The sequence below is a fragment of the Lepidochelys kempii genome, chromosome 3 (genome assembly GCF_965140265.1).
Source record: "Lepidochelys kempii isolate rLepKem1 chromosome 3, rLepKem1.hap2, whole genome shotgun sequence".
NCBI lineage: Eukaryota > Metazoa > Chordata > Testudines > Cheloniidae > Lepidochelys > Lepidochelys kempii.
The window spans coordinates 80,169,786-80,190,181 of NC_133258.1; the positions used below are offsets into that span (position 1 = coordinate 80,169,786).

Genomic DNA, 20,396 nt, shown 5'->3' on the forward strand with positions numbered 1-20,396 from the left:
CAAGTTGGCAAGAAATATGATCAAGTTGTTGTTACACTGACTGAAATGCTCACTTACTTCCTTGCTGACCTGCTAGGGCTGTTTTCAAAAAGTCTCTTCTTCCCTCTCATGGGTGGAGGGGGTTCCACAGGATGGAGCATGCAGCTTAAAGTTGTATTAACTTCAGAGAGCATTTCCCACAGGGTAGTGCAAATGTCTCTGGCCCCATTTCCCTCTCTACTCACAGATCCTTGACCTCTTAGGAGCTGTCTCCTGGGTCCATAGTAGGGGAACAGCTGATCTCCTTTCCCCCCCATTCCCCCAAATGGGCTTGATTTCTTTTTGCATTTTTATGTAGTTTATTGGAATGAAAGGGGATGATAAGACAGTGGGGGGGAGGAGAGGCTAAGCTTTACAGCTAAACAAATAAAACTTTTATTGAGAAGGAGGGCTAGTCTTTCCTAAGCAAGTGGATGTGTGTGCATTGGAGAAACTGAGAGGAACGGTACTGATGGAGCTGAGAAGTGGTGAAAAGCTGAGGTGGCTAGACTGGTTTCAGCACATGGAAGGAGATTTCTGAAAGGTGCACTAAAGCCAACTGCAGGGATCTGCGTTTAATGCATGTATTTATAAATAAGTGTACCACTGCGGGTCAGTGACTATACATTATTCCTGTGATCTCACTGACTGACATAATTCTATTTTAATACTTGAAATATGCAGTAAAGATAATAAATTGAGCCTTTTATAGCATTCCTGTGCTTCAGCACCTCCAATGGAAAATATTTGTCTATAGTATGATCCGCGTTTACAGGACTATACAAGTTAACATTATTAATTATTGAAATCAGCTGTTCTCAGATTTATGACTGGGGAAGAGTAATCTGAGACAGCTCAGTGTATTATTGAAAACCCCACAAATTAAATGCGTAAATCATGGCCATATTGCAGTCCTCACCATCCTTAAATTCATGGAAAAGATCCCAAAGGGAGGAAAAGCTCAGTGAGATTCATATCACAGAATTTGCTCCAAATGTATCCTTTGTGAAAGAAGTAGGAGGCCCAGTCTCCACTCCTGCAGATCTCAGGGAATTTGCTGGAGGTCCTGGCCATATATACTGAAGCCCTGTGCCTTTCCATTAGCTCTGGGAGCCTGTGCAAACTTTCCCCTATTCCCTGATAATGGAGCTATGCTACAAGAACTACGTCTGTGATTCAGGTACATTACAAAATGGAAGGTTTTACTGAATTAAATAGCAAACATAGTACAGTCACTACAGTACTTCTTGTATAGTTTAATTTAAGATTCTGCACTGAGAACCACATGGGCATGCCCAATTGTGGTCCCAATATTTATTTTACTACACCCTCAATTTTCAATGTGCTTTGGAATTCAGTATCGAAAATGCATAATTTCACTACAGAAATTGCCAGGAGGAGTTGGGGAGAGCGGGGGGCGGAAGAGTTTCAACTTTTGGCAACTAAGTAGAGGACAAGTGGGGCTTTTGGTTCTTGGAAAGGTGGTGGAGGTAGTTTGAGATAGTGGAATAATCACATTGGGCTGGATTCTCCAATCTGATCATTTGGCACAAAGTGGTCTTAAAACTTGAAGATGGCCAGCTGAGATTTCCCCTATGTAGAGAACTGCCTCTGCTGCAAGCCACAACCATTCTTCACCTCCTCCTCCAATGTAAGTAGGTGGGGTGGGGTGGGGAGTGCGTATGAGGAACCAGAGCTTCACGACGCATGATCCTCCAAAGTGGGGTAAGGTCCTTGAGTGGTGTAAGTTAGAGCTGCTCCTTTGCAGCTTTAGCTTGTACCAGAGTTGGGCAGCTGATCATCAGGGAGCTACAACCTGCTTCCCCCAGCATTCCTCTCCACTGCACTCAAGCAGTGCTCCAACAAGGTGGAAAATCCACCCCATTAGGTGGATGCTTCTGCTAAAATAATCAGTAGTGAAATTTAATGTTTACGTTTAGGTCCTAATTCAGCAAACTATTTACATATATGCCTAACTTTAAGCAAAAATAGTCCTATTGAAGATACCCCATGCTTGGAGTAGGACACATGCTGTTGGACTTTGCTGAATAAGGGCCTGATATAGTCATCGTTAGTTTTCAGAATTAACACACAATTGACGAGAGAGCAAGAGACAGCAAAATCATATCTCTAAGAGCTACTGTTTTAGGTTCCCTGCATACTCAGGAAGACACAATACATCACTTCACACTTAGGTCATGTTCAGAAGGTTATGTCTGCAACTGTAAGGGCTAGAAAATTGTTTAAATAGTCTTCATAATTCTGTAGTAAGGGATACATTCAGTGCCAAATCCCATGACATCCTACAATACATGGGGTCCTAGTAATAGTGTGAATACAGCTCAAAGGCCCCAATCCTGCAAACACTTAAGCACATGCACAACTTTACTACCATGAATAATTCCATTGATTTCAGTGGGACTACTCTCTGTAGTAAAATGAAACGTGTGTTAGTATTTGCAGTGTTAGCACCTTAGTGTATTTCTTTTTCCTTCCGTTTCCTATTCATTTAGTTTACTTTGCTATCAATACTAAGAAGATCGAGGACAAATTAACGGCTGATATAATTGAGTGCAACTATTTTGACACTGGCGGTGGTAGGGCCATTTACTCATGTGGTAAACATGAGCCTTCGTTGTCTAGTAGGAAGTAGAAACAGTTTAACAACCAATGATAATGATAATGAATAATAATAATACTAAAAATGTTACCTTAAACCTTTTTTTTTTTAAAGCCTTAATTTACAGTGCTTTCCTACATGATATTTCTAAAACTGTAGAGACTGGTATTTCTGTTGCTTCTATTTCTTTGAATTGAAATATTGAAGAAAGCATATCTTAGAGTAGGCAGACATACTATATATTCTATCTATAAGGTATAGTAACTGCAGCTCTTATAAAATATTAACTATTGCTTTTTGTGCTTGTAATTTGAAAATACAAAATAAGAAAAAAAAATCTACTTCAGATACCATCTCAAACCAGATTAAAAACTACAGTACACTGGATACATAGACCTGATTTCATGTGCTTCATGTTTAAACAGCTGTTCTAATCTGCAATAGATTGAAGTTTGTGTGGAGCAGCCAGTCAAAGTCACGTGGCAAAGATGCCCTTTCCAAAAGGATGCTAGCTAGCTGTAGTCAGTGGGAGTTCTGTGCTAGATTCCGGGGGGTGGAGAGGGTGGAAGGAGTGTAAAACTCCAAGGTGTTCTCTTTGCTCTTGACATTATTGTCATATGAAGTGAGTTTAAGTGAGGGATTTAAAAAATAAAGTTGCCTCTTCAAAACAAATTTTTTCCACAAACCTTTCAACAACAGCCACAGGGGAGGGATAGCTCAGTAGTTTGAGCATTGGCCTGCTAAACCCAGGGTTGTGAGCTCAATGCTTGAGGGGGCCATTTAGGGATCTGGGCCAAAAATTGGGGATTGGTCCTGCTTTCAGCAAGGGGTTGAACTAGATGACCTCCTGAGGTCCCTTCCAACCCTGATATTCTATGAACCAGTGTTGGAATCTTGCACCACCACTGACAATTATAGGGAATTTTTTCATTTTGGGCCTCGCTCAGGTAGGAGAGCTAATATAGATCTGTTACTACTCTATCCTCTAACACTGCATGACGCAATGGTCTAGACTAGAGCTCACACTATTACTAGCACTGGTGGAGCTGCACTGGTGCTAGATCAGTGGAGGGAGAATGCCTTAAAATTTCAGTGTAGACAAGCTTCAGAATTTGATCTGCTTTGTGCTTTGCCTGGATTATTAACAAATCAGGGCAGAGACTCTGACTTTTTCTTTGTAAAGTGCCAAGTGTACTCTGATAGCACTTTGCAAAAAGAAAAGGAGTACTTGTGGCACCTTAGAGACTAAGCACTTGATCGTTATGCTGAACAGTTTTTTAAAAAAAACATTAAAAATACAGGTTTCAGAGTAACAGCCGTGTCAGTCTGTATTCGCAAAAAGAAAAGGAGTACTTGTGGCACCTTAGAGAGTAACCAATTTATTTGAGCATGAGCTTTCGTGAGCTACAGCTCACTTCATCGGATGCATACCGTGGAAACTGCAGCAGACTTTATATACACACAGAGAATATGAAACAATACCTCCTCCCACCCCACTGTCCTGCTGGTAATAGCTTATCTAAAGTGATCATCAGGTTGGGCTTATCATGCACATTGTGTAAAGAGTTGTCACTTTGGATGGGCTATCACCAGCAGGAGAGTGAATTTGTGTGGGGGGGTGGAGGGTGAGAAAACCTGGATTTGTGCTGGAAATGGCCCAACCTGATGATCACTTTAGATAAGCTATTACCAGCAGGACAGTGGGGTGGGAGGAGGTATTGTTTCATATTCTCTGTGTGTATATAAAGTCTGCTGCAGTTTCCACGGTATGCATCCGATGAAGTGAGCTGTAGCTCACGAAAGCTCATGCTCAAATAAATTGGTTAGTCTCTAAGGTGCCACAAGTATTCCTTTTCTTTTTATTAAAAATACAGAAAACTATAAACCATCTGAGCAAAATTGCCCCTCCACAGAATGGTTTTCAAAGAATTTTATGGCTGCGTCAGCAGGTGTTTAAGACGCTGACTAGAAACCCACAAAAGAAAGGAAATTCTGAATTAAGGCTCGTTATGGGGGCCTATTCTCTCCTCCATACGTACATGTTAATAGGAGTTATGCACGCATATCAAGAGGATAATAGACCCCCATAATGAGCCTTAACTCAGAACTTCCTTCCTTTTGTGGGTTTAAGTGAAAGTCTTAAGCACCCACAGGCAGTGCTGGGAAAGCATTCTTTTAAGGCACACTCCTACTTAGATGGTTTATGTTTGTTATATTTTTCTTCTCCGTTTTCATATTGAGGGACACTTTTCATGAAAACAGGATTGTTTTTAACTCTTCCTCCTGTTTGTTACTCACTTGAACTCGTAAGCTTTTTGCAACACACTACTGCTTGTGTTGGAGATGTGTGCGGCCTTACAGCATAGGCTGCAATACCAAGGAATAATAGCACATCCTAGAGGAACACTGTCAGGTTAAAAAAGTCTGAAATTGCTTTACCCACTGTGGCTACAAGTAACTCCCAAGGTTGTTTCTAATGGAAAGAGAGTAGAGAAACAGTGTCTATTTTTTCATTTGTTTACTTTGTGTGTAGTCAGTTTGTGTTTCCCCTTTTCTAAGGCCTGTTCCGGCAACTGGATATAAATGGGTCAGTCCTTCTTGGACCCGTGTAGAGTCTCACTGAGGTCAATGGGTTGGGATGGTCCGTGTTCAGAGCTCTGTCATGTGATTGCAAGATATATATAAATTAATGGCAGAGTGGGCGTAATTGAGCTAGTCAGGAAACCCCTGACGTTTTTAAAAACAAAAGTGGGAATTTTAAAAAATTACCAATATTGATTCACATATTTCAACCAACTCTATAAAAACTGTTTAAGAGGGCCAGCATTTGATCTTTCCTATTTGTTTCCAGGCCACTTTCTTTCATTATGCTTCAAAATAGTGGTGCATCCTCAAAGAATCTTTTTATTTGGAGGCTGACAGTTTAATAAATATTTACACAGTAAATCAGAGGAGTGCCATGTCTCTCTGTAATACTGTGAAGCTGCAAAGATATATTGTAGCAGGGTGCAATGTGAAACCATTTGGGTTTTTCTCTCCATATAATAAGCAATGCATAGTGTAAAAGAAATCATACCGTGCTTAATAGTTGATTATCAAGGTTTGGTAGCTGTCTTTTAAATGTCTTTTAAATTGCATTTTAATGTTTTTTAAATGTCATAGGTGTCCATAGTAAATTTTGAGTGTTGTTTACAAATGAAAGCTTTGTTAAAGTAGAACAATACAAAAACATTTTAAGCCATCATTACTGCTCTAAATAAAAGAGGATTTAAAAGTTTAACCAAAATTAGTTAAAAAAATACCTAACAAGCAAAAACAAAATAGGTAACACTTTTTACCACATATCAGCTTCCAGCTGTTTGCTTTCCCAATTAAAAGTCCTGAAAAAAGGGTTTATAACCTAAACACTGGCACAGCTTTATTTACAACAGCATAAATTTTATATATATATATATATATAAATATATATATAATAAAAAGTAGCCCATATCATTGCTGATGTCTCTGGGATACCATTGTCTCTGTCTTCTTGGTACTTCCAGCTTGACCGATGCCCTTTGTGAGCAGCATACTTCTCTGATCCATGTTGACTATCCCATTTGGAACACTTGTCTTTATGGTTATGACAAGGACAAAATATTGTTGTTGTAGTACAACATGCTGTCTCCTAATGTTTTTCCATGTGGCTGCTGGAGCACCAATGAGGTACTGCTGTATCTGTGAATGAATTCAGGGCCAGGTAAAATGGGATTATGATTATTTAATATTTTCATTATCATAGCACCAAGAAGCCCTCATCATGGACCAGGACCCCATTGTGCTAGGCAGTCCCTGTCCCAAAGAGCTTACAATCAAAGTATAAGACAAGAGACAACAGATGGATACAGACAGACGGGGGGAGCACAAGGAAACAATGTGACAGTATTGGTCAGCATGATAGGCAGTGGTCTCAGCACCACCAGCAGCCACTGTCCAGTTTTTTGTAGGCATCACAGCAAAGGAGAGTTTTAAGGAGGATGTTTACAGGAAGTTCCTAACAACTCTGAGGGACAGCATGAGAGAAAGCACAAAGGTGCTTGTTATATTTTAAAACAGTAAGGACAAAGGCAAAGTACTCCACTTAGGAAGGAATAATCAGTTGCACATATACAAAATGGGAAATGACTGCCTTGGAATGAGTACTGCAGAAAGGAATCTGGGGGTCATAATGGATCACAAGCTAAATATGAGTCAACAGCTAAGTTCCCTCTAAGCTGCGCAGCCACCCAGCAGTCTATCAAGGGCCACACACTTCAGTTGCCCCTCCTCCACCCCGCCACACTGCTCCTGCCCTCTGTCTTGGAGCCTCTGGGCAGCTGCTCCTGGGAGCCTCCTGCTTCCTGTGCAGAGTGTGGGGAGGAGGGCGGGGAGCTGGGGATGCTGATGTCAGAGTGTCCCCCTCCCCAATACCCCATCTCCGTGGGGGTGGGGAGACACGACAGGGCTCAGGAGTGGGGTGTGGGATGGAGCTTGCTGGCAGCTGCTGCTGTGTCTGAACAAGCAGTCTTCAGACTGGTGAGTGCCAATCTACTTAAAGGGGCAGCATACTTAATGGGGAAGCACATCTCTCTCTCTCACACACACACACACACACACACACACACGTCTCTCTCTCTCTCATTCAGACACACACACACTGTGTGTCTCTGTCCCACACACACTCTGTCTTTCACACTGACCTCCCAACACATACTTGTATTATTATTGTTGTTGTTGTTGTTACTTCTTGGTACAGTACTCCCTGCAATGCACATATATTCTCTGTAATTTTATTCTTTCAAAGTGCTGTTATTTCAGTTTTTTGACTGGTCTATGCATTTCATAATTTTTATTTCTCTCTTACACTCAAATTTAATTCTTTGAGTAGTGAGTTCTAAAATGCCTAACATGTCCTGGCTGGAGTAATTATCCCTATGGTAACTTTTAAAATATATATATTATATCTAGTTTTTTTGTTTCTACGGGTGGTGCACATCTGTACATTACCTCTATATTGGTGCACGTAACAAAATTCGTTTCACACATGGATGGAAAAAATTAGAGGGAACAATTGCAGTGTAATACTGTTGCAAAGAAAGTAAACATCTTTTTGGGATGTATTAGCAGGAGTGTTGTAAGCAAGACATGAGAAGTAATTCTTCTGCTCTACTCCTCATTGATTAGGCCTCAACAGGAGAATTGTGTCTAGTTCTGGGCACCACATTTCAGGAGCAATGTGGATAAATTGGAGAAAGTCCAGAGAAGAGCAACAAAAATGATTAAAGATCTAGAAAACATGACCTATGAGGGAAGACTGAAAAAATTGGGTTTGTTTAGTCTAGAGAAGAGAACACTGAGAAGGGACGTAACAGTTTTCATGTACCTAAAAGGTTATTACAAGGAGGAAGGAGAAAAATTGTTCTCCTTAACCTCTGAGGATAGGACAAGAAGCAATGGGCTTAAATTGCAACAAGGGAGGTTTAGATTGGACAGTAGGAAAAACTTCCTACCTGTCAGGATGAGTAAGCACTGGAATAAATTGCCTAGGGAGGTTGTAGAATCTCCATCATTGTAGATTTTTAAGAGCAGGTTGGACAAACACCTGTCAGGGATGGTCTAAATAATCCTTAGTTCTGCCATGCGTGCAGGGGACTGGGGACTGAATGACCTCTCGGGGTTCCTTCCAGTCCTGTGATTCTATGAAGTGGGCAGTGAAGGCCTATATCATGGGCCAGTTGGAGGCAGGAGTCCATTTCAATCAGTGGCTGAACGTGTCCTCCCCTGCTCATACTGTGAATTTATAATGACGCCTGGAAATCACACACATGTGGCATGAGTCCCTCTAATTCTATCCAGATATTTTAAAGCGGAGTGCTTCTTCCTAGATCTTTTTTGCAGATCACACAAGCTAATATAATAAATACTGCATTCCAATTATATTTTTCGATAATCTTAGATCACTTTGGATCATCCTTATCAGCACCTTTACCTTCATTCCCAGCAACTGCCAAAAGCACAAAGTGGAGTACTGATAGCTGCAAACTCCTCCCTTTCTTGTCTTTTCCTTTTAAACGGTGGGCACTAAGGCCATCTACACTGCAGCTGGAAGTGAGCCTCCCAGTGTGGGTTAACAGACTTGCAGGAGCTTTGCTCAAGCTAGCATGCCAAAACTAGCAGACAGGCTGTTATGGCTAGCCCCAGGCTCAGAGCCAGGGGTCAGGCGGGCTTGGACTTGAGTTGCTAGCCTGAGCTGCCACTTGTGCTACATCATCTGTGCTGCTATTGTTAGCGCCCTAGCTCCAGCTGAGTTACCCCATCTACCTGCCTACTCTGGGACACTCGCTCCCAGCTACACTGCAGACATCACCCCTCTGACCTGAAGAGGCCTGTGTTTGCTCCTCGCTTCACACGTGTTCGTCTTGGTGCAACAACTACTTCTACCCGAGCTGCAGGATTGGTCGTGCCCGAGCCCTCCTCATCCTAACCAGTGGATCCATGAATCTTCTGTGCTTGTAGCTCCTGAAAAACCTGCAATTCCTTCCCTAAAGGCAGCCAGATCCCTTTGTCAGCCTGAACTGATATTGTGACTCATAGTGCATTGGAATCCAATAGTACATTTCCCGTACCACCACGAATGACCACTGCTCAGTAGACTGTGGGAGCCCAGTAGATAGGAGTTCTTTTACTGTGTGCATGCCTGTGTGTGTACTCACTTAGTTTCTTCCAAATGAATATTTCAAACAGGTTTACAATCATTAATTTAATCTCTCGGTACCTTGTTAGATAGGTAAGTATTTGATAGTGGCTACTTTACAGATAGAGAAACTGAGGCATGGAAAAATTAAGTGATTTCATTTGCCCAAGCCCACACAGGAAGTCTGCAGAGATAGGAACAGGAGCCAAATCTTCCTGTCTCAGTATGGCTTCCATGCCTTAACCACAAGACCAGGCTTCCTCGTTGTACTTCCCACAGAAGATATTACAAAGGGGATGCCAGGCTCAGCTGACACAAATGGGGGTCCTAGCAGGCTAGTATAGACTCACTGTCCCCACAATTTCCCTTGCGATGTTGGACTATTTGCTGCCTGTGTGTGGTCAAGAGCATCCCTTGATGTTCTCCAGCTCTACCCTATATGTGGTTGAATGGAGAAATGTTGACCATTGACAGCTTTAGTGTCCAGCTACCTTCCAGACCACTACAGTGCATCCTACCTCCACAGTTAAGATTGCTTCCCTTTGTTGACTCTATGGTTTAGCCAAGAGAGTACTGGCGGGGTAGCTTGTATGAGTCAATCCAGATGTGTTGTCTATTCTGAAGTATTCACAAGCCAATAACAACAACAAAAAAGTGTTCCCCTCTTTGTTTCCCTTCCCTTTAGTTTTTATAAGAAACATAAAAGCCCAGTTTAAGTATTGGGTATTGCCAGTGATTCTGTAATACTCACTTTATAATCCCACTAATCTTGTCTGTGTTAAATATAACATTTTGAATAAACATTTAATAAGACCAGAGTCTATTATTGTCTTCCTTTTTACATTCTATTCTGTTTCACTTAACTTGCTAACCATTTCATCCAAGTTTTTTATTCAGCAGATTTATCCTTGGATATAGATTTAGTATTATACAGCATTCAGAGGATTTGAGGTGAGGAGTGAAATCCTGGCCCCATTCAAGTCAATTGCAAAACTCCCATTGACTTAATTGGGGCAGGATTTCACACTAGAAGTATATACCAAAAGATTATCAGTGTTGCTGTTTTGTTTCTCTGACCCTGGTGATGATGATTTGCTTTTCTTGGATTAAAGAATAAATCCATACCCAGATCATACCAACAAGATAGGTTTTACCGGCAATGAATGCTAACTTAGCAGTTCACCTGGAGTAACTGAGTTAACTTTTGCAATTCATTTTGTTGGTAGCTCCTTTTTCATTCTTTTTGCTCATTATTGTTTACTTCTGCTAGTTTGAAAATTGATCTTTCCTTTCCCCCCTTTTCTTTTATAGGTTGCATTTTGATTATCAACTAGAACTCAATATCTAGGTTCACTTAGAGAGGGAGCATTTGCTCTCTTTTCTTCCTATTTTTAAAAAAAAACCTATTTGCTTTGTCTTCTCTGTTTCTATTAAAATGCCTTAAACTGCAGAAAGTTTCTATAGAGCACTGTATGAGCATACAGCACGTTTAGATTTGTACAGCCCAAAAGCCCACATCAATTCAGCAGAGAATAAGGACATTATTATTTCAATTTTGTTCATATCCAAAAAGAGAATCTCATTATTTCTTAAGCTTGAAGAATGTTTTCACCATGACCATAAGTATAGACTCTTTAGTGGATCTTATTAAGGGAACCCCAATTCAACCTGTGTCTTGTAGGATAAACATAACAGGAAAGTTAAGGTTGTCCTGTTATTTTAATTGTCAACTTTGTTTTTAAGGCAATAGTAACCAAGAATATTTTTCCTATTTACAGAGCAAGCTTTACATGGAAGGATTTAGAAGCCTAAAAGAAGGAGAACCAGTGGAATTTACTTTTAAGAAATCTTCCAAAGGCCTTGAATCAATACGGGTAACAGGCCCTGGTGGGAGCCCCTGTTTAGGAAGTGAGAGACGACCCAAAGGGAAGACAGTACAGAAAAGAAAACCAAAGGGAGATAGGTAATTACTTTACTTTGTTACTCTCCTCCCCTCCATCCCACCTTCTTTGCGAGTTTTTCTGAATGTTGTATTTTCAATACTCATTCATATGTGACAGGAAACCCTTTTGTGCAAGTTTGGTTTGTACAGGTTGCCTACTACTTTGATTAGATATCCTGATCTGTATATGTAGAAATACATTTTGCTCATTTGATCGCTTTCATTTTTAAAATCCTTGCATACTGAGTTGGGGAGAGCTTGCAAAGGAATGTTAAGGTTATATTGAAATTATTGTGATTAGACTAAAAAGAGAGGTCACACTGAAGACAGGTGAAGCGATGTAACACTCAGTTGAGATAAGAGCATGCAGAAATGAATGCATGCATGCATTTGTTACATGGATATCTTTAGTACTGTACATCTGAAGAAGAAGACATTTTGTGCAATTTAGGTTGAAAAGCTAATGTTAACTTGGTATATAAATTGGTTAGTTATATTTTCACTTAATGAACAAAGTTCTGGGTGCTTCCAAATGCCTTAATTTTTGATGGTCTGCAGAACAGCTCATGGTTTTTTAAAGTAATTTTACAGATTATGGGCCAAATCCCAGAGCTGCACTCATTCACATCAGCTCAGGATCTCACCCTTTATCTATCCACTCCCAGTTCAACTCTACATCTAATGGTCTGAAGAAGTTTCATGATGCTTTTGACTATGCCGCTATAAAGACTGTACTTTAGTCCAGGGGGTATTTTCCACTCAAAAGCTGCTGTATGATGTGAATTTCAATGGCACCTAAGTCTCCATATGTCACAAATATAAAGGGAAGGGTAAACACCTTTAAATCCCTCCTGGCCAGAGGAAATACCCTTTCACCTGTAAAGGGTTAAGAAGCTAGGATAATCTCGCTGGCACCTGACCAAAATGACCAATGAGGAGACAAGATATTTTCAAAGCTGTGGGGGGGGAGAAACAAAGGTTCTCTCTGTCTGTGTGATGCTTTTGCTGGGACCAGAGCAGGAATGCAGGTCAGAACTCCTGTAAAAAGTCAGTAAGCAATCTAGTTAGATATGCATTAGATTCTGTTTTGTTTAAATGGCTGATAAAATAAGCTGTGCTGAATGGAATGTATATTCCTGTTTTTGTGTCTTTTTGTAACTTAAGGTTTTGCCTAGAGGGATTCTCTATGTTTTGAATCTGATTACCCTGTAAGGTATTTACCATCCTGATTTTACAGAGGTGATTCTTTTACTTCAATTAAAACTCTTCTTTTAAGACCCTGATTGATTGCTTTTTCATTGTTCTTAAGATCCAAGGGTTTGGGTCTGTGTTCACCTATGCAAATTGGTGAGGATTTTTATCAAGCCTTCCCCAAGAAAGAGGGTGTAGGGTTTGGGAGGATTTTGGGGGAAAAGACGTTTCCAAGCAGGCTCTTTCCCTGTTATATATTTGTTAGACGCTTGGTGGTGGCAGCAATAAAGTGTAAGGGCAAAAGGTAAAATAGTTTGTACCTTGGGGAAGTTTTAACCTAAGCTGGTAAAAATAAGCTTAGGGGGTTTTCATGCAGGTCCCCACTTATGTACCCTAGAGTTCAGAGTGGGGAAGGAACCCTGACACCATACTTTCCGCAGCTTTGCCCAGCATGTATAGCCATGGCAATGTGGATCAAGAAAAGGACACCTTGTGAAGCACTGATCATGCTTAGTGCCTCCCCGAATGTCCAGACTTGAGCATTCCAACAGCCAGCCTTTACCCTGAGGTATTCAACCAAGGAAGAAAACTTACAGGGATAGCATGGCTCACAGATGATGTGAGTTCTGGAACAAAGTACAGTTTTGCAAAGAAAAGGGTACCAAAGCATCCCCCCAGGAGGAGGAAAGATCTCCCTTACCCATCCTCTATCTCTTCAGCCTACTGTGGTAGTGTCTCGAGGCCAAAATCAAGATGAGGATGCTGCTCTGCTATGTGCTGTACATACATGTAGCGAGAGACACTGCCTGCCTCAAAAGAGCTTAACATCTAAATGCGCAAGACACACGAAGGCTGGGAGAAAGGAAATATTACATCCCCATTTTACAGGTCAGAAACTGGGGCAGAGATACAAAATCAATGACTTGCCCATGGTAACACAAAAAGTGTGTGGCAGAGTTGGGAATTGAGCCCCAATGTCCTGAGTATCAGTGCAGTGCCTTAGCCACAAGACTGCACCACTGCCTCTTTGTGCTTAGTGTCTACTTGAAGTTGATTATTTTTGAGAAGGTTGAAGACAAAACCTTTACACTGATTGTGAATTAGGGAGGGTGAAAAAAATAAACACTTTTCTGTTCTTAGAATTCTAACTACACTAAAATGTCTGAAGTTTAAAATTTGGAACTAGGCATCAGTAATGAGAAGGGTCTGTCAATAATTCCAGCTCTTAGCTGTAACCAAAATTTAAAAAGAGAGCAAAATACTTAGTACACTCCTAATGAAATCCAGGAATCTCAGCGCAGTCACCTCTGGGTGGGAGCAGGAGGAGAGCACTGTCTTTATTAAATATAAAAGACTGCCCCTTAAACAAGTTTAATGCAAGTTTAATTCTTGGTGGTATGGTTAAATAACAAAATACTAATCTCATCAACTGTCATTTGGGACTGCTTTTTATCTGAGACCTGGTCTACACCTACAAATTAGATCAAACTAACTACATAGCTCAGAGGTGTGAAAAATTTTGCACCCTGTGCATCATAGTTAGGTTCACCTAATACCCACTGTAGACACAGCTAGGTCAACAGAAGAATTCTTCCAAACTACCACCTCTTGGAGAGGTGGATTAACTACACTGACTGAAACCCCCTTTTTGTCAATGTAGGAAGTATCTGCATGAAAGTGCTACACTGGCACAGTTGCAGTGTTAGACATACCCCGAGTCAGAGATCAGTTTAAAAAGTCTCTGGAGATTTAATATTGGAATCTGAGGAACAATCTGCAGCTGAGGATCCTACGGTGATGGTCACTAACAGCCCACAGTCTGGTCAGTCAGCTGAGGTAAAATTGAGGTATCTGGTGTGAGGTACGCAAAGGTGAGGGTAGAATGGTATTGCTGACGGGACTTGTGTCAAACTGCTGCTTGTGCAAGGTCATATAACTAGCTGCACTGGGCAGGTAATTAAAAAAAAAAGTTCCATGATACAGGGTCTGGTAATTTCAAATTCCACCCCGTGAATAAATCATTCTCAAGGGGGTTAATCTAATGTTCTATTTGTTAGGAAAGCTGTCTCAAATTTAGAGGGATTTGGGGGGAATAGGGGTGGCAGATGGAGGGGCAGAGAGAGATGAGCCAGGATAGAGATGTTGGAACGAGAACTTGAAAGGGAGGGCGTGTGATGGGGCAGGAGGGGCAGATAGAACCACATTTGGAAAGTTGACGGGTGGAAGGCTGGTAGAGAAAGGAGCGTAGGGTGGTCATTTGATCAATGGAGGAAAGAACTGGCAGAGAGAGCTTAAAGAAGGCACCCAGTGGTTGGGCCATGTGGGTGACATGGGAGGGAACAAACGTCGAGAAACGTCTTGGAGAAAAGGATGGGAGACCTGTATCCTTTTGTTGTGACAATGCACAGTCAACCTGTGGAACTCGGTGCCAGGATGTCGTGAAAGCCAAAAATATAACTGGATTCGAAAGAGAATGAGATAAGTTCATGGAGGATAGGTCCATCAATAGCTATTAGCTAGCCTGGTCAGGGACACAACCCCATGCTCTGAATATCCCTAAGCCTCTCACTGCCAGAAGCTGGGACTGGACGACAGGGGATGGATCACTTGATAATTGCCCTGTTCTGTTCATTCCCTCGGGGGCACCTGGCATTAGCCATTGTTGGAAGACAGGATACTGGACTAGATGAACCATTGGTCTGACCCAGTATGGCCATTCTTATGTTCTTATGACATGGTACCAGCACCTCACTGACAAGAGGTTAATGTTTCCTACAGCCCTATAAGGTTGATAGCATTTACAGTTCTGCCATTTTGCAGAAAAGGAAAGTCAGAGAAGTTTAGTAACGTAGTTATTGCAGGCTCCATGTCGTTTGCTCAATCCACTTGAACACACTGTCTCTCAAAAGAAACTCATAAATCTGTATCCTAAAAATAAAAAAATTGATCTTTTCTTTTCCCTAGGTCTCTTTTCCATGCTTGCTTTTAGATTTTGTGCATTTTTTCCTGCCCTCTTATTTCTACTAATCTCTCTTTCCCCATTCTTTCTTTTCCTGTCCATTTCTCGCCAACTTTTCAATAGCCTTTTCTTTGTTTCCAGTCATCACCTTCTGTCTGAGGCCCCTCTCCAGTTGGGAAAGTCTCCTAAGACTTTCATATTGCCATTTTTTCCCCCTCAACGTCTAACTCCCAAAAGGCAACTATGACATATTATGGCAACTGTCCTTTCAGCCAGAAAGAATTGGGTGCAACTCTCTCCAGGGTTCTTTAATAGTGTTCCTTCTGAATGATTATTCACACTCTGTACAAAATGCTGTACAAGGAAACAATTATCAGGATGGTAGGCCAGAAGGATTGTTTAACTGTGATGTGAGCTCTATTGGTTCCTGACTGCACCGAGTCTCTGCTGACCATCCCATAATAAAGGACTCAACTAATAATGAGAGTTGTGCATTACAGGCAGAATTGGTAGCAATGCCTCCAGTTAAGGTTGCCTAACACTTTCCATTAATCCACTATTTTCAGTTCCTTATAACTTTGCTACACTTTAACCGTTTGAAATTAACTTTCAGAGGGGTAGCCGTGTTAGTCTGGATCTGTAAAAGCGGCAAAGAGTCCTGTGGCACCTTATAGACTAAAAGACGTATTGGAGCATAAGGCTTTCGTGGGTCAAAACCCACTTCGTCAGATGAACGTAGTGGAAATTTCCAGAGGCAGGTATAAATATGCAAGCAAGAATCAGGCTAGGGTTAAAGAGGTTAGTTCAATCAGGGAGGATGAGGCCCTCTTCTAGCAGTTGAGGTGTGAACACCTAGGGAGCAGAGGGGCATTGCTGACACATGACGGTGTATATTACATTGATGGATGTGCAGGTGAATGAACTGGTGATGGCGTGGCTGATCTGGTTAGGTCCTGTGATGGTGTCGCTGGTGTAGATATATGGGCAGAGTTGGCATCGAGATTTGTTGCATGGATTGGTTCCTGGGTTAGAGTTACTATGGTCAGAGTTACTATGGTGCGGTGTCCACTAATGTAATATACACCATCACACAATAGCAGATTTAAAAGTAGCCATCCTACAGCAAAAAAACTTCAGGACCAGACTTCAAAGAGAAATTTTGCAACAGAAAACTTCAAAAACAGACTCCAACGAGAAACTGCTGAGCTTGAATTAATATGCAAACTAGATACCAGTAACTTGGGTTTGAACAGAGACTGGGAGTGGCTGGGTCATTACACATATTGAATCTATTTCTTTAAATTAAGTATCCTCACACCTTCTTGTCAACTGTCTAAATGGGCCATCTTAATTATCACTACAAAAGTACAAATTTGACACCATCGGTTTAGGATTAAACAAAGACTGTGAATGGCTCGCCAACTACAAAAGCAGTTTCTCCTCCATTGGTGTTCACACCTCAACTGCTAGAAGAGGGCCTCCTCCTCCCTGATTGAACTAACCTCGTTATCCCTAGCCTGATTCTTGGTTGCATATTTATACCTGCCTCCGGAAATTTGAGAGGTTGCATAAAATCACTTCGTTCAGAGCTGGGCTCACAACCCTGTAGCTCATAGGGAAGATTCAAATCTCATCCACTTAGCCATACTGCCTTTCAGCACCCCCCTGTGTCCAAGCTCAGATGGCAAGCCTGGATCTCAGCCTGGAGCCGCAGTGTCCATACTGCTGATTTTAGTGCGCTACCTGGAGCTGAACTAGCATGAGTCTGTCAACCTGAGCTGGGATGCATGCTCCTGGCTGCAGCGTAGACATGCCCTCTGCTCCAACAGGGTGCTTTCAGCCAATAGACTTCCTGCTGAATGCTTCCACCAGTAGGGGGACTGGGTGCTCAAGGCCCCCTGCAGGAGCAGAGGGCACAGAGAAGTTCTCAGCTCCAGCAACAGCAACATAAGACACATTTTCCATTCTCTTTCTCATTACTCAGGAAAAAAGTTGGCAGCCTGCCACAATACCAGCTGACTGTGAACATTCTAAAGAGCCATAGTCACATCACTGCTCAAGTGGTGGCAGCAGATTCTGCACTGGGAACTGCCAGATGTGGTAGCTGTGGGAGAGGGGAGAAGAACCAGGCTAGACTGAGCTCCCCACATAATTCCCCCAGACCCAGCATGTGGACCCAGTAGTCTATCCCCCCTGTTACATGGGGCAGGGTAGGAGACTCCCACGTCCTGTGGGGAGGAAGAGAGTGATGCCAAGCTGGGCTTCACCCCTCAACCCAGCACATTGCACCAGCAGCTCCCCTCTGGGATAACAGCCCGTCTCCTGCTGCCAGCTAATGTATGAAGCTCTGTAGGTCAAATGGTAGAAGGTCTATACTACAGTGTTGAAGGTTCAGCATTGAAATATTGTTACAATTATACATAATAGAATTGGTGTTTTACTTTTTTCCCTTCTAAAAAAAAAAAGCTAGCGTATTGCATACAAAAAAACCCTAAATTAACAGAACATTTTGGCTGCAAAGTCAAGCACTCATAGCTAGGAAATGCCAGATATAAAGTTTCCTGTGCAACCTTAATTCAGCCCTTTGTGCACGTGCATTGTGATACATTCTTTCCCATATTATTTTTCAACAAGATCCCTGCCTCATTCAGTGCATTGGATGGATGCGTAAGAGAACAGAGTTAAGGCTGCAAAGGCAACTGTAAATCTGGCATTTCTAACTTTTGAGGGCTTTGCAACCTAAATAACTTGCTTTTAATATATTTTTTTAATGTAATATATAGACACATTTTTAACTGCCAGCCCAGCAAACTCACTTGAATATGGTCTAAAAGTCAAGTGGGATTCTTTCTAGCTGATATACCATCACAGTATTTTCCACTGCATGCATCCGATGAAGCGGGTTTTAGCCCACAAAAGCTTATGCTCAAATAAATGTGTTAGTCTCTAAGGTGCCACAAGGACTCCTCGTTCTTTTTGCTGATACAGACTAACACGGCTACCACTCTGAATACTGTTTTCAGTATCATTGCACATATAAAGAGGAGGGCAGCACTTGGCCCTTATCCAGCAAAGCACTTAAACCATACTTAACTTTAAGCATGTGTGCTGGCTCACTGACTTCAATGAGATGGCTCACATGCTTCAATGTAAACTTTAGTGCTTTGCTGAATCAGGGCCTTAAAACTCAATGGCAAGCCCTGAAGTTTACCTGGTTTGTTATTCAGTGCTTATCCAAAAAAATTCCTGTTGATATATATGAAAGGTGGGATAAAGACAGAATGGGACCTGCTAGTTATCAGTTCTGTTGATGATGTATGCATAAAAAGTATCAGACCTCAAATTTCTCATGGCTACATTATAATGAGCAATCCAAACTTTTCTCTAAAGTAGATACAATACCACATACACACAAGCAACACATCTGTTCAGTAGGAATGTATCGTTTTTACACAGCATTATGTAGAGTAGAAAAATCAGAAGCAGAATCTTTGTACAGCAGATGTGTCTCTTAGCTACATAAGTTGTTTTCAGAACATTGCCTTTTTTTTTTTTAGTAATAAGTATCTTCTACTCAGTTCTTCTGTGTATTCTGACTAGTTTAGGATCCTAGTGTGATTTGCTTGAGCATACGACAATATTTTCAAACTGTCCAGTCAGATTTTTTTATACTTTTACAATACTTCAACCATTTTATATTTTTACTTTGTATTGTCTGTGTTTATGATTATCAGCACTATTTGGGGTTTCTTTTTGACTTTATATCCAGACTCGTCATTTTATTTATTTATTTTGTACTTTCCTTTCCTTTTCTCCATATGGAAGTCTGTTTTCTGTCTGTCACTTTTGTGCAGAGAAGTTGAGGCGGTTTTTTAGAAGGGCTACGTCAACTTGAAAAACTCCTGAAAATGTTATTACAATTTTTTTATTATTTGTATTTCAGTAGCACCTATGAGCTCCAGTTGTGGACCAGGGCCCCATTGTGCTAGGCACTGAAGAAATACATAACAAAAAATGGTCTTTGCGCCAAAGAGCTTACCATCTAAGTCATAGGCACTGACTTCCCCTCTGCCCGGTGGGTGCTCGACACCCCCATCCCTGCCCCCATTCCACCCTCTTCCCCCTAGTCCCCACCCCTGCCACGCTTCTTCTTCGCCACCTCCTTTGGGCATGCCGTGTCCCTGCTCCTCCCCTTCTCTCCTGGAAAGTCCTAAGTGCCGCCAAACAGCTGTTAGGCGGGGGGGGGAGGAGCAGGGATGCGGCATGCTGGGGGGGAGAAGGAGGCAAGGACGAGGGAGCTTGGCTGCCAGTGGGTGCAGAGCACCCACTAATTTTTCCCTGTGGGTGCTCCAGTCATGGAGCACCCACAGAGTTGGCGCCTATGATCTAAGTATAAGAAAGAGACAGCAGATGGATACAGAGAGAGTGAGCACAAAGAAACAATGAGACAGTATTGGTCGGCATGGTAGTTAGGGGTCTCAGCACACCATTTGTACCTAGTGTTCTTACCAGGAAAGCTTAGGAGCACTATAACTTACAAGTGATTTAAAAAGAAAAAGTGTTTTCCTGAATATTTTAATGTGTTTGATTTGTGCATTTGACAGCACTGTGCGTAGTCAGCTCAGCTCAGAGATGGGCAAACTGCAGCCCGTGGGCCACATCCATCCCACAGGACCATCCTGCCCAGCCCTTGAGTTCCCGGCCAGGGAGGCTAGCCCCCAGCCCTTCCCTTGCTGTCCCCCCTCCCCCACAGCCTCAGCTTGCCATGCCACCAGTGCTCTGGGCGGTGGGGCTGTGAGCTCCTGCCAGGCAGCATGGCTGCGAGAGCCACCAGCCTGTCCCGGTGCTCTAGATTGTGCGGTGGCGGGGCTGGCTCTGGCAGGGCGGCACAGGTGCCACACCTGGTGTTCTGAGCGTCATGGTAAGGGGGCAGGGAGCCGGGGGAGGGGGTTGG

At 42.1% G+C, this 20,396-nt stretch overlaps 1 protein-coding gene across 3 annotated transcripts in view; it reads left to right on the forward strand.

The window, feature by feature from the left end:
• The window catches only part of LIN28B (lin-28 homolog B), a 178,319-nt gene that overhangs the window by 103,982 nt on the left and 53,941 nt on the right, over positions 1-20,396 (forward strand). For all 3 annotated transcript variants that reach the window (XM_073335159.1, XM_073335160.1, XM_073335161.1), the window contains one exon: positions 11,129-11,313. In XM_073335159.1, coding sequence (XP_073191260.1) covers positions 11,129-11,313 — 185 coding nt within the window. The remainder of the gene's footprint in view (positions 1-11,128; positions 11,314-20,396) is intronic.